This window comes from Miniopterus schreibersii (assembly GCF_964146895.1).
Source record: "Miniopterus schreibersii genome assembly, chromosome: 17".
NCBI lineage: Eukaryota > Metazoa > Chordata > Mammalia > Chiroptera > Miniopteridae > Miniopterus > Miniopterus schreibersii.
Genome location: NC_138117.1, coordinates 43,166,936 through 43,181,267, shown reverse-complemented (window position 1 = coordinate 43,181,267; position 14,332 = coordinate 43,166,936). Strand labels below are relative to the sequence as shown.

The 14,332-nt window shown below is 60.9% G+C and overlaps 1 protein-coding gene across 5 annotated transcripts in view; it reads right to left on the bottom strand.

Moving 5' to 3' along the window:
• Nucleotides 1-1,067: 1,067 nt before the first annotated feature.
• ADGRB1 (adhesion G protein-coupled receptor B1) overlaps nucleotides 1,068-14,332 on the bottom strand; it is a 59,371-nt gene continuing 46,106 nt past the window's right edge. For 3 of the 5 annotated variants that reach the window (XM_081117053.1, XM_081117049.1, XM_081117050.1), the window contains 7 exons: nucleotides 9,904-10,075; nucleotides 7,839-7,934; nucleotides 6,085-6,139; nucleotides 3,291-3,982; nucleotides 2,647-2,682; nucleotides 2,355-2,438; nucleotides 1,068-1,848 (listed from right to left, as the gene is read on the bottom strand). In XM_081117053.1, the coding sequence (XP_080973179.1) occupies nucleotides 1,651-1,848; nucleotides 2,355-2,438; nucleotides 2,647-2,682; nucleotides 3,291-3,982; nucleotides 6,085-6,139; nucleotides 7,839-7,934; nucleotides 9,904-10,075 (1,333 nt within the window). In that variant the 3' untranslated portion in view covers nucleotides 1,068-1,650. The remainder of the gene's footprint in view (nucleotides 1,849-2,354; nucleotides 2,439-2,646; nucleotides 2,683-3,290; nucleotides 3,983-6,084; nucleotides 6,140-7,838; nucleotides 7,935-9,903; nucleotides 10,076-14,332) is intronic. The other 2 variants (XM_081117051.1, XM_081117052.1) reach the window with 1 other exon arrangement.

Sequence of the window (14,332 nt, the reverse complement as noted above, 5' to 3'; positions counted from 1 at the left end):
TAGCCCCTTTCAGCTTGGCTTCATTGTTTTCATTCTGAATGAAATGGGGGGGTGGGGCATAATCTCCAGGCACTGGGGCCTTCAAATGACCCACCTGCACACTCCTTCTTTGGGTTGGGGCTTTTGTCCACTGCCTTTGGCTGCCTGAGGCCGTGGGGGAGGGGCCTGACCAACCCTCTCTTCCAGCCTCTGGGCTCCCCGGCTGGGCTCCCTGCAGCAGCTCAGGCTACCCCCTGCTGGAAGCACGGAGAAGAGGCAGGACCAGTGTGCGTTTCTGCTCCCTGGCTGCTTTTGCTCAGAAACGGAGAGATCATGGGCTGTGAGCCAAGGTGGGATGCGGCAAAGGAACGAAGGATGGGTGGGACGGTGAAGGGGGTCTGGCATGTACCCTGCACCCAGGTGTAGGAGAGCAGCTCTGGGTGTGTTCACATTTGTCCCTCACACCTGCCTCTTTGACAGTGGGGACCACCAAGGCCTGGAGGCAGGAACCTCAATGATAGGGGGTGTCCTGGGACCTAAGAATGTGGCCCAAGTCCAGCCTGTCCTGGCCCTGCCCCAGGAACAAAGGAGGTGGTGGGGGGACCGCAGTGACACAGAGGAGGGCAGGGGCTCTGGAGAAGGTGGTAGCGCCCCAAGGCCAGCCAAAAGGAGTCATCATCCCAGGGCTCTGAGGATCCCTCCCTCTCCCCATGTCTGCCATTCTGCATTTCTTTTATTGTCTCAGATTGCCCTCCTGCAATGACTCAGGGCCCAGGGAGTCAAATGCCTGCCGCTGCGAGTCTTGAAGACTGAAGAGGGAGGTGTAGGGGGCCCCTCAGCACCCTAGATCCCCCATCAGGTTCCCTCACAGCCTTTCTAGGAGACTAGAGGCGGCCATGGCCCATGGGGGAGAGAGTGAGTCCTGACACTCAAGCAGGGTGCAGGGCAGAGTAAAGCTGAGGTGCCAACCAGGCCTCCCCAGCCCTCTCTACTGGTGGAGGGACCAAGGCTGGTAAGCAAAGCCCAGCCCCAGCCTGAGGGGCCCTGGCCTGCGTGCTGCCCAGAGGAAGGCCACACAGAGAGGACGTGGGTTTTTAATTCTTTTTATTGAAGAAAAGAAAAGGAGAGAAAAAATAGATTCCCTGCCCCTGCTTCACCCCGGGGTGGGCCTCTAGTCCTGGCCCTGGGGCAGGCAGAGAGAGGGCTATGCCCCCTGCCTGGGACCAGGAGGCCCAGGCCCTGGGAGGGAGTGGGGGCTGGCTGTTTCCCAAGGGATGGGGGTTTCTAAAAAATGGTGCCAGGCCGGCCAGGCCAAGCAGGCTGATCCTCTGTTGCAGAGGCTCAGGTGGGCATCCCGGGGGTGCTGGCCACATCCAGCCTGGCCATTGTCTGTGGCTGCCCATTCGACCACCAGGCTGGGTCCGAGGAGGGCACAGTCTGAGGCACCTTCTGGCCTCTGGAGCCCTGTGCCACAGGGGCCACCGCTTCCTGTCCCGTCTGTGGTCCCAGCACTGCGAATCTCCGCCTGGCCACTGTCTGAGTGCCCTGAGGCGGGGCGCGGGCCTGGCCTGCTGCCCTTGAGTGTGTCTGTGCCCGTCCTGCGTCCTGCGGCAGAAGTGGGCAGAGCAGCATCCCTCCTCTGTGCCTGGTGTGTGGCCACCGCCCGCCCACTCAGACCTCAGTCTGGAGGTCGATGATGTCCTGGCCCACCAGTGGGATGGTGGCGCCTGACTTCTCCCACTCCACGCTCCGCAGCTCCAGTGGCGATGGTGGCAGTGGCTCCAGCTCCTTCTTCACCCACGCGGGTGGCCCATGGGCTTTCCGGAGGCTCTCCCAGGGCCGCTTGTTGGGCGTCTGCTGCTTTTCTGGCTGTCGGCCAGCAGGCAGTGGACGGGGTGGGGTGGAGAGAGATGGGGAGGGAGAAAAGCATGCAGACAGGAGTCGGAACCACAAGGAGGGACCAGAGAGGCGTGGGCGGGGCAGCAGGAGGCCCAGCACTGGCGGGAAGGCCAGAGCAGAGCCTTCCCCAGGCTGCACAGGGGCTGTGGCACCGCTACCACGTTAGGGTCCGGGGCAGCCTGCAGGGAAGGGCAGCTGGAGGCCCTTGTCTGCTCAGCACCCCTGGCTTGGCTGTCCCCTCCTTTGAGAGGCAACGTTGCCCAGGCTGCCCCGGCTCCCCCTTCTAGATGAGCCTCAGTCCCTCCTGGGTGCATCGTGGGCTGGGCCAGGCCAGGCTAGCCAGGGAAAGTTTGGACGAATGGACAAATGAATGAAATGGGGTCAGACGAAGGAAGGAAAAGGGCTCTCTCTTGGCTGCCCTGCCCCACACCCACGGTCTCATTCCAGTGCCCCAAGACCCCACTGCCCCCAGACACCTCCTTGTCCTTGTCCGAATGCTGCAGCTTCCGGTTCAGGTCCTGGAACATGTCCTGGTGCCGCTTCCGCGTGTGCATGATTTTCTGCAGGGGGAGGAGGGCCAGAGAGTCCTGAGCCTGGAGGGGGCTGCCATGCCCCGCCCCCGCCCACCTGTGCGCAGACTCCTGGTCCAGATGAGGGAGGGTCCTCTTCCCCCCCACTCCCGGCCTGCTGGACCAGCCTGAGCTGCCTGGTCAGGGACTCAGAACACACCTGCCCCAGGTGTTTGGGGGAAGGAACATGAGGACCCACCTCGAAGTCCAGTTCTGCATACCGCGATTTCCGCCTCTAAGGGGAGAAGGGGTTTGTGTGCATTTGTAATCAGTTCCCTAAAATCTCCCCAATTTCAAGTCCTGGCCTCTCTTTGCCTGAGGATGGGGTAGCAGGAACCTCCCTCATCCCATGCATATCCCTGGGGTGCTGCACCTGGCTGCTCCCCACCCCCCAGTCTCTGAGTACATGTCCTACAGGCTGAGAGAGGCTTGGGGGTCAACTTCAGGTTTCAGGCTGATCTAAGGAGGGACTTGCAGTGAACATCCAACCACAGAAGGGGCTAGACCCGAGCAGGTTCAAGTGCAGGCTGTGGGTCCTTGAGCCTCTCGCAAGGAGTGAGACCACTCTCTGGGGACCACCTGACCAGACGTTGTTGTAACACAGGCAGCAAACTCCCCATCACGAGGGTGCAGCAGGGCCAGGGGGTTTGCTGGGCAGCAGATGCCATTCCCTCTGGGCAGAGTGAGGACACCTTGGTTCTAGGCCAAGCCAATGGGACTCTTCCAGCAGGTGACGTCAGGATGCTGGCCCCCCTGATACTGGCTGCCAGCCCAAACCTGAGGAGCCCAGGATGTCACCCCACCTTTGCTGGCTACAGCCCCCAACCACCTGGCAGCCCTCACCTCCAGGGAGCTCACGGACAAGGTGGAGACGCTCTCATTCTTGGTCCCAGCCCCTGTGCCGGGCCCCAGGTGGGTGGTGGGCTCCCTGGGCTCCCCCAGGCTGGAGGGCACCGGCTCCAAGGTGGGCGGTGGGGGCAGAGGCTGCTGGGGGGGTGGAGGGGGTGGAGGGGGTGGCGGTGGGGGCTGGGCAGGGGGTGCCTCAGGGGGCTGGCGGGAGGGTGGGCTGCGGGCAGGGAGGCTGGCGTCGGTTGCCATGCTGAGGTGGATGAGGCGCGTTTGTGGCATCTGGTCGATGTGGATGCTGTACTTGGGTTCTTCCTGGGGCTTGGGCCGCAGTGTGGCTGTGGCCGTGGGCAGGATCACGTAGCTTGTGTCCAGGGCCTTCTCCTGGGCCCGGCTCAGCTCCGAGTCCAGCTTCTTGAAGATGTCCCCATCACCCACGAAGGAGGACTTGGGTGCGCGGCCCTTCTTGAGGGTCAGTGAGTGGTTGGGGAAGTCTGGCAGGGGGCCGCCGGGGCAGCGGGGGGAGCTGTGTGTGTGTAGCTTGGACACGTTGGCTGGTAGGCTGTTGAAGTTGGGGGGTGGCACCTTGGTGTGGGCCAGCTTCAGCTTCTCCTCCTCGGGCAGTGAGGGCCGCTTGAGTGTGCCCGTGATGGTGGCTGTGCGGCAAGCTGCGATGTCCTTGTTCAGCACTGAGGGACAGGTGGGGGGTAAGAGTGGCCTGGCCAGGACCCCACTGGGCACATCCCCTCCTGTGTCTGGTGCTGCAGTAGCCAGGGTTCCTTTTGTACTTTCAAACAAGGCCGGGACACAGGGTGCCAGTGTGAACCCCCACAGCAAGACAGATGACCACCACCCACACACTGCTCTTCTAGGAGCTGGGTGGCCTCTGATGGTCCTGAGGTGACTAATGCTGCCCAGATGTGCAGGGACACAGCTCCTCAATGTGGGCAGGACAGCCTGTTCCAGGGGGCCCAGTGCCCCAATCTTCTGTTCAGCTGCAGGGGGGCCAGGCTGCCATGACCTCTGACCTGGGCTCTGGCATGCCCCCCCCCTTTGATCCTACCAATCACTTCAGCCTCGGCTGGCCCTTGGAGAGCCCAAAGTTGCCAGGTCCGGCTGCCCACCCAGTCCCACTCAGGCCCATCCTCAGGAAGCCTCTCAGACCGCAGCCCTCCCCACTGACCAGGTGGCCTGGTTCCCATGCCACACCTCTAACCAGCCCCAGGACCAGAGCTTGTCAGCAGCCTCCCACATCCCATCTCATCAGCACACAGCCTCCGAATTGCAGGACAACGGTCACGCTCCTGCTACAAGTCCGAGCTTCTCAGGCCACCCTCCCTGCCCCTTCTCTTCTCCACACGCTGGACACCAACACTCTGCCCCCTCGCCTGCAGCCCTAACCTCCACTCCATGTGGCCCAACAGGGGACCTGCCATCTTCTCAGCCAAACCTGTGCCCCACCAGGGTCAGAAAGGGCCCCATGTTTGCTGCCTCCCTTGCTCCTCCCTCCCATCAAAGTCTCAAGCGCTGTGTACCAGGCTATGTGCCGCCCATGAACTCGGCATACAACCTAAACTCCTTCAGGGCGTGGCCCCTTGTTGGGATGCCTACCCCACCCTGTGCCTGCCCACACAAGGACCCTGCCTCCCACACGCTCAGTGCTTGGTTCTGTTTGTGACACCCCTTCCTAACCATTCCCAACCTCACAGCCAATAGTCACTTGTTGTTCAGGAGACCTTGGGTCAGGCTGGGCTATCTTCCTAATGAGGAAGGAGATGGAAGCTCGGAGAGGCCAGTACCACCCAAACAAGGCCAGGCCAGGCCCCCAAAGCTCCCAAGTCTTGAGTCCACCTCTCAGGGAGGTTGGCTAGATAACATGACCTTAAGAGGGAGCGGCTGCTGTTCTTATTCAGTCCAATCCAGAGATCACCTCCTCCAGGAAGCCCTCCTGGGTTTATCTGGCAACAGCTGACACATCCCACCTGGGGCTGTCCCAGCAGCTCTCCAGGGCTGTCTCTAGAGACGGTGTTTCTCAAATATCTGACAGACAGAGGGTCACCCCCCAGAACAACTGCCAGTCAGTGCCTTAGACCCTTGGCTCACAGAACAATGGCACTTGGGTAGCTTCCTTTCACTGGGCAATTAATTCCCTTCTTGCCCTTCCTTCCAGGAAGCTCAGCACTAGCCTAGGGCTTAGCAGTGGGTCCTTCCTCTTTTCCTCTGCTCCCACTGATTTCCCACCACATGAAGATTCACCCTGCTCCTTCTCCACGGCTGGACTAACAATGAATGAAAGCAACACAGGACACGAACCCTCAAGGGAGAGCAGGCAGGGGTGAGAGAGGGGGAAGGTGGGGCGGGGGACAGAGCTTGCTCAGCCTCACTGCCACGAGGAGGAGGGTGGAGGCGGAGACGGGCAGTGTCTGGGGGTGCTGAGGACTGGGGCACAATGGGAAGAGGGTGGGGCTGGGCAGGGAGGCCCCAAGCGGTCCTCTCCAGGGCTGAGAACTCTACCAGCACAGATGTCCCCTGCCCCACAGACTGCCTGCAGCCTCAGGGGAGAAAGTGGGGCTGGGAGGCATGGGGGCGCTGGTGCAAACCAAGGTCTGTGTTAGGCCCAGACCCTGGGGAGGGCCCATGTCTGCCTGCTCAGGCCAGGGCTCCCAGGGCAGCATCTCCTTGGTCTGGGTGGGCTGCGGGAGGCAGGGGTAGGATGAGGACAGATGAATGAACAGATAAACGAAGAAAGAAAAAGAAGTGGGCCCAGGCGAGGGCCACCTGTCGCTCTCACCTGTCAGGCGCTCACCTGATCTACAGGCCAGATCCACATCCTTCTCAAAGTCCGTCTGCAAGACAGAGACAAGGCAGGTGAGGGCCTGTGGGCCAGTGGGCAGGGCTGGGCTGCTGCCCTGAGCACCACAATGCCTGATGGCTGGTGGGGAAGGGTCACACTGGAGCTTCAGCAACACCTTGGAGGGGCATGTGTGCCCGCGCGTGTCTGTGTGCACACTCCTGAGGGCTAAGGGGGTCCACACATTCAAGGGTGCCCATGTGTTGATGTGTTCACACAAAGTGAACTCCTGGAGAGTGGCCACGTCCTGAATGCTCGCACCATGTGTGCATGTTCACGTGTATACATGAGTGCACACGTGCATGCACAGGCATTATGATGTGTGCATACGTCTGCGCACATGTGCAAATGTATGCATGTGTAAGCAAGTGAGTGCATGTGTGCGCACACACATGTGAACACATTCTCCCTCCAGGGTGTTCATGGATTGGCTGGGAAGTGGGAGGCCAGTCCCACCATAGCTCAAGCATGTTCTTGCCCCTCTGGCCTTAGTCTTCCTTGCCCCATTTCCCTGGACCTCCAGTACAAGAACCCCTTGCTGTCCCTTACATCCCTCCAATGGGGCACATATGGCCCCCCACTAGAGGCCCCTGCTGCCCAGGTCACCACCTGCTAAGGTGTGGTGCCTAGGGACCTGCCCCATGTCACCCCTTCAGTCCTTGCCACAGCCCTGGGGATGAGGAAACTGAGGCACAGCAGGGCTGTGATGCAGATGTCCAGTGCTGGGAAGGGCACCAGCTGCCCTTTGAGCAGTGGCCATGGTCCCTACCATTTACAGCACCTGCCCCACCCCAAACTAGGAGCTGGGGAATCCGACTGGGGCCACCCCCAGGCTGATGTGTGGCCTCCAGTGGGGGTAAGGACCCTTAATCTCAAACCTGCAAGTTCTTTCCCTGAAAATGCAGAGGCCAGGTTAGCAGGAAGACCACAAAGTCTGAGGTCAGAGGTCAGGCCAGGAGCAGTGTCAGGGGTCGAGGACCGGGACTCCTCCACCTCAGGCTCCGCCCTTACCCCAAAGAAGGCCAGTAGCCTACCCAGGCTGCGGCCAGCATCTGCTGAGGCCCTGCCTGTGACCCTAACCACCACCACAAGGTGGCCAAGCACCCCAAAGACCGAATGAGCACCTCCTGCCTGCTAAGCTCACTGCCTACCGGGTGTGCACTGGTGGGCAGCAACCTTGAAATGACAGTGTAGAGAATTCACCTAGGGCACTGCTGGGGCCGGAACAGGCAATCTGACGGGGAGTCAGGGAGAGCTCCCTAGAGAAGGTGGCGTCTCAGTGAACACCTGCAAGGTGAGCAGCAGGAGACGGCGGGGTGTGCAGGACGGCATCTGGGGCTGGAGGATCTAAGGTCAGGCCTAAGGGGATCTGGCTGAGGACAGAACCACAGCAGGGTGGGGGGTGAGTGGACAAGGGAGAAGCCGAAGAGGACAAGGCTGAGACAAGGGCCGGGACACCCATAGGGTGGTGTCTGACCAAAGCACACTGCTGGTACTAGGGGGTGGACACGGGCTGGATACCAGCCCCACCCAGACTCTCATCAACTCTACCTGCCCATCCCCAAACCCTAGACCAGAGATTTTGCCCTGGGGAGCCCGTTTCCTCAACCTCAATCTGGGCTCAGAGTTCCTCCTGGAGGGGTTTTGAGGTCTAGAGAGCTCAGGCAGCCTGGGCCCCCAGCTCCGAGCCCTACCATGAGCTGGGCGTGGCCGTTCTGGAAGGAGCCCCCTGAATCCCCGTTGCCCTCTTCCTGGCGATCCACCACTCGGCACTTCACAGCATCCTGGACCTGGAGAGGGAGAGCACAGGCGGTCAGTGACAGCTCCTGCCCAACAAGGGCTAGACCTCTGGTGTGGTGCCCAGAGGGAAGTTGATTCACACAGGCCCAGAGCCTGGGCGCAGCCTCCGCCTGTCTGAGAGGCTCTGTGCCCTTTGTGGTGAGAACTCTAAACGTGGCATTCTGGGCCCCTGAGCACAAGCTGTGGGTCCTTCTGGTCAGACCTGCCCTCAGGCTGAGGAGGGTCACCTGGTGTCCAGACCTGTCCTTCACACCACGGCCTCCTGGCCCTCACTGACTCGGGAGATACCCAGCCTGAGTGTCCACAAGTGTCTTTGGCAAGACCATATGTCTGTGGGGGGTAAGGCTCCTGCTCCGGAGGACAGTCGTATGATCCATCCAAGGGGATGTGACCCACACTGGCCATACTCTTCAGAAGGGGACAGTCACCTTCTAATCGTTTTCCAATTTCCTCCTTCTCCTTGGTGGGCCACAGCCTTGAGGAACTGGCCACAACTTCTCAGTTCCTGCTCTCATGTTTTTAATTCCTACGAGCTCTCTTTCTGTTCTGTGATGTTCCTTTTCATGGCTTACTGTTCTTGTTGTACACAAGTCAAGCCACCGAGGGCCATGAGCATGGCCTTACAGCCTGGTCGGTGTGTGACCACCTGGGCTGATATCATCTGAGGCAATGCTCCCAGCTGCCAGTCTGCAGAAGGGACTGTTGTGAGATCAAGGGTATGAGCCAGCTGGGATCAGGATGTGGCACATGTGGGCCTTTCCTCTCTGAGGATGTCACTGTGGGGTCTGTGATGTTTCTTTCCACTGGGCCGTCTCTGTGGCCCACTAGGTGGATCTGTGGCTTTCCGTTGCAAGCTGTCTTCAGGTCCTTGGGTTTCAGGACCCACTGGAGCCACTTTGATGGCAGAAACTTCAGGTCTTCATCCTCTTGCTTTTCCCTGTGGTTGGAGCCTGAGGAGGGGGGGTCCACATCTCCCCAGGCTGTATTATGAGCTTGTGAGGGGCCTCGGCTGGCAGGGTGACCGAGGTCGGCACACGTTTTCCCACATACGTTCTCAGTACAGCATCTGTATCTTCAGCTGCACAGGTGCCTCCAGGCCTGTGTGCAACCCCAGACAGTGAAGTTCCAGGAGGGGCTGCCAGTTCAGGGGGGATCAAAGCTGCTCCCTAAACAGAGAAAGAGCAGCCCCACTCCTGGCCTTCCCTAGGCATCCAGAGGGCCCTGGTGGCCCCACCGCCTGAAGCTCTCTGGGTCTCAGTGGCGTGAGCCGGCAGCTCCCGTGTCTCCTGCTGCAGCTTCGAGCTGGGCTGAGTTCTGCTTCCCAGCCTCCCAGGTTTTGTCACTGTTGCCTCCTCTCCCTTTCTTTATCCGTTCACATCTGTGTGCTTTAACAAGTCCCTCTGCCATCCTTCGAGGGGGTCCCAAGGGGGAGCGTAATCTGCCTGCCCACTCCCGCCCCTTCAGCCCCCGCTGACGTCCTGGTCCTGGGACTTGGTGCCCTGCCGTCAATGCTCTCATAAGACCCTGTGCCAGGCCTCACTGCTCTCCACGAGACCTTGAAGAAGCACAGAGTCCATCAATGTCACGAAGCATGTTTTTTCACATTTCAACTATTCCAAGAATGGGGACATCACCTTAACCGTTGCTACCAGTCAGGTGGCAATTGGGATGTCACTGGGTGAAAACCTTCTCTAGCTACCTCTGAAGAGATGCAGAAAATGCCAGAATAGGAGTCTCAGATGCCATGAAATCTGCTCACATCTCTGGTGGCTCCCATGGGCCCCAGGAGGACAGAGTACCTGCCCACCCCCGCACCCGGGGACTGAGCCAGCTCGGGGCACAGGAATGTCTTAGTTCCAGGGCCAGGCTGACTGCTCAGCAGCCTGGGGTACCTGCGGGCCCCCAGGGCTGACAGAGGGGGCCCGCTCTTGCTGGCACCACCGTGCCCACCGCGCCCACCTCTCTCCGTAGGATGCAGTGCACCATCACTATGACGAAACCCTCCAGCGAGTCAAAGACGGCAAAGAGGATCTGGAAGAGGGTGGAGCGGCGGTCGGTAACGGCGAGCACGGCCGACATCCAGGTCAGCGCCAGCAGCGGCAGCACCACGCAGGAGCTCCACAGCGAGGCCCTGCAGACAGCGCCACGTCACGGCTGCCTGGCCTGAAGCCCAGGCCACACCTGGGAGGGGCACCCAGGCCCGCGCCTGGCCTCAGCCCCCATCTCCCTCCCCGGGTCTGGGCCTCCCATACCTGGGCTGTGTCTGCTCTTCCAGGGGCTCATCACCCCTCCCTGTCATCTGTAGGGACCCTTTCCCTGACCAATCGGGCCGAGTTCTGCCAGCAATAAGGGCTCCCAGGGGAGCCGGGGACTCAGGAGGTTGGTGCCCAGTGAGGGAGGGAGCTCTCTGGGACACCTGGCTTCCTGACTGTCCAGGAAGCCACAAGGAAGGGTGCTTGGTCAGGCCTCTGAGCTCTGGACAGAGAGGGAGGGAGAGAGGAGAGAATCTGGGAGAGGAGATGACAGGACAGACAAGGCCAGGCAGGTAGGGGCAGAGACAGACAGGAACAGGCGGACAGGCGCTTCCTCCTCTTGGTGAGCCCTTCTCTGTCCGTCCCAGGGAAGGGGCTGCCTCTGCCCCACAGCCCTCAGCTCCTCATCCAGGGAGTCCTCCAGGAGCACAGCCCCTTTAGTCATTGCCCTCCTTGCCCAGGCCCCTCCCTGCAACATTACAGGCTACTTGTGTGCCCACTCTGAGCCTGTCTCCTGGATCATGCAGTGGGGACACTATGCCACCTCAAGGGGCTGTTGTGAGTACAGAAAGTGTTAGCAGGGCACCTGGCATGCAACTAGTGCTTAGGAAACATGGCCCATCCTGGTCACTATTATGCCTCTCAGGGCCACTGCGGCCTGAGGACCCAACCAGGGTGAGCTCTGCCCTCATGGGTGAGTGACTGCCTGCAGGGATTTTGAGGGGTTGCTGGGGGCACTGTCACAATCACAAAGGGACCTGGCCTCGACCCCTTGCTCCCTCCTCCCTCACAGGACAAGCAGAGCAGGTGGGGCAGGAGATTAGAAGAGGGATCTAGGGCAGGGCCACCAGGAAGGAACTGGGGACTCAGGGCTGGGGGGAGAGAGGCTGAGAGGGCCTGGGGTCCAGCCGGGACAAGGTCCCCCAAACCAGTGGGCCTTGGGGGCCAGGGGGTCAGGGGCAGGACCTCTCCCAGGTTGCACACTCTGCCCTACGGCCCAGGACCTGCAAGGGGACCAACTGCAAAGGCTGGGGCATGTCCGTACTCACCTCCAGGCCTCCCTGAGACGGCACAGTGGCCACGCCTGCCTCCTGGTCCCCCGTGGCCCTCCTTTACCCCCTCTTCCTCATTCTCTTCCACCCCCCGGCCAGTCGCTAAGACCAAGGTCCCCAATCCCAGGCCTAGTCCCGTTTCTTCTCCAGGATGGAGCTCCTGGTCCTGCCCCGACCCAAGGCCTTCCCAGCTCAAGGACAGCTCCTTGGCCACCCACCTGGTGGTTCAGGCCAGAGCCAGGGGTCCTCTACTGTCTGCCCCTCCTGTCCAGGCACAGCATGCGCTCCAGGACTGGACGTCATGGATCCCAGTCTTCCCCTCCCCTCCCTAGACAACCTTGGCGTCTCCTTGCAGGACCCCCTCCCATGGGCCCTTCTCAAACAGCAGCCCTGACCACGGCACAAGACCCAAACCCATGGAGGTCCTTGGCTAACGAGCACATGGGGGAGCAGCAGGCTGGCGGGCCCCTGCTGGGGCTGCACCCACAGGCATTCCCTCCTCCTGGGATGACCAGCCTGTGCCTCCTCCCACGCCTGCTGTGGCTGCACCTGGCACAGAGCCTGAACAAGTGGGCCCTCTGTGAAGACACACACAGCTGGTGATGTCTTTGCCCCTTCCTGGCTCTGGGCCTCAGCTTCCCCATCCTGGTGGGCAGGGCCCAGTAGTCTCTTTCCTCAGTTCAAAGCAGATCTTCCCTGGCCAGGACCCCTGGATGTGCCCTGCCCTCACGTTGGGAAAAGCACTGCCCAACTCCTCACCCTCTTTCCTCGGCCCAAGGCCTCACAGTCATCGCTGCTGCTCCTGTGCTGGCAGGTGGCTGAGCTTGGGGACCTGAAACCACTAATTCCCGTAGCCTCTGCAGAGGCCTCGTGGAGCAGCAAGTTCCAGCGTGATCAGCGGAGAGGAGCCAGGGAGAGAGGCCCTCGGGCAGTCACCCCATCCACCCCCTTTGCAGTCAGGGTGGACTGGTACTGGGAGGGCCACTAGCTGTGTGACCTCACAGGTCACGGCCCCCCAGGCTTTTGGTATCGTTCCCCGCATCTCAGGGTGAGGTGCTGCCCTCCATGGAGATTGGCGTGTGAAACAGAAAGAGGGCTGTGCCTGAACCCAAAGGGCAGTGTATCCCCAAGTGTGGCCTACGCTTGCCACTGTGGGTCAGGCATGAAGGAGCAGCCCTCTCCCTCAAGCCCTGCGCCTTAAGAGGCTTCTGGCCCACCCAGACCCGTGCCCTGCACTGTGACCACGCCTGCTCCACTTCCCCAGCCGAGCCAGCACTGCCCTCTGCAGGGGCTCATCACATCCTGGGTCCCAGCGTGCAGCTCAGGGAGTGACCACAGGAGAGTCCAACGGTAGGGACGTGTGTGCCTGGTCAACTGAGCCACACTCCCTCCAGATTTAGCAGGCCCATGCCGTCTTCCCTGCTCATAGCCCTTGGTGGTGCAGGGCACAGTAAACCAGCCTGCTGGCCCTGAGCCTGCCCACCCACTTCCACTGCCATGACTGCCTGTCATGTTCACATACGGTCACACACTTCAACGCATGTACGCACATACTGGCCCAGGCACAGCACACCCACGGCCACCCTGTACACAGCTACTCTGCCCAAGGGGAATCCTGCTCTCTGGTCTCTCTGGCTCACGAGGCCTGGGGAGAGGGGAGGGGATGGTGGTGGTGGTGGTGGGGGAGGGCAGGCAGGGACTGCCTAGAACCCCAGCGAGCGGCAGAAATGATAAGAAAAGCTTAAAATAATAAAAATGTGACTCAGAAGAGAGCAGAGCCTGGTGGGGCAGGTGGGCACTGCGAGGCACTAACACAGTATTACTGGTGGCTTTGGAGGTGCACTTGGCACATGTGGGGGTGCGCCCCAGGGAAGCATGGAGCAGCTGACTACAAGTGGAATAGAAGGCTGAAACAGAGCAGACATGGTTCTTGCAGAAACCAATTGGAGAGCAGTGCAGCCCAAGCCTCCTGGAGTGGGGACAGGGTCCTGGGTGAGCAGAAGCACAGAGTTCTATGAGGATAGGGGGATGGGGTCCTGGGGAGGCAGAGGGACAGGGTCCTGGGACTGGAGGACTGAGGGATAAAAAGGATGGGGTCTGGGGGGCAGTGGGGATGGGTCCCAGAGGATGCGGGAAAGGGGTCTTGTGGGGATGAGGTCCTGGGAGGGAGTAGGGATAGGATACTGTGGGGACAAAGGGACAGGGCTCTGTGGGGGTGGGGTCCTGGGGGGACAGTAAGAATGGGTCTGAGGGGCAATGGGGATGAGGTCCTGGGGGGCAGGGGAGGAGAGGTGTCTTTGGGGCCTTTTTCCACCTGACACACCCAGAGCCTGGGAGCGGGAGGGCATGGCTGGTTCCTCTGTGCATAGGTGTTCAGTTATCCACCCACAATTGCACAAAAGCAGAACTCTTGGATGGAGGCTACTGCTACCTTCTTCTGGTCCCCCCATGTCTGGTCTATGTGCTGCTCCAGCTTGGAAGCAAGGGATCCATCTGATGGGGTGTCTGAGAGCTACTTGGGTGACGACCCTGTGGGTGTGCCCTGACCGTGTGTGAGTGGACGCAGGGGTGTGCAGGCTGCCTCCTCTGCACAGCCTGTGGCAAGTCTGGAGTGCTCCCAAGCCTAGCACCCAGTGCACAGGGGGAAGGGCCTCAAAAGGCAGGCAGCTGTCAGACATGCTGGGCTCTAGCATCCACCTGACTGGGCTCCAGTCCCGCTCCACTCGCCACTCACCCTGCCTGAGTCTCAGTCTGCTCAGCTGCAAGATGGGAACATGACAGAGCCTGCCTGAAGACTGGCTGCAGGACGCCAACAGACAGTGCCCTGCACAGGGTGGGCGTGTTCGAGTTCCTCAGCCAGGCGGTGTGCAGCCTTGTGGCCTCCTTGCTGTGTGGTGCTATCCGGGGGGCACGTGTGAGTGGCTGTGCTGTGGCGATGGGCCTGAGCAGGCCTGCCAGCCTCCCCTTCCCAGGCCGCAGACCATGAGGCCAGGCTCCCTGGCTGGAGTGAGGCACTACAGGGTCACAGGCTTCCCCAAAGGCAGGTTCCTAACCAGGACCAGAACACACCAGGGACCCAAGGGG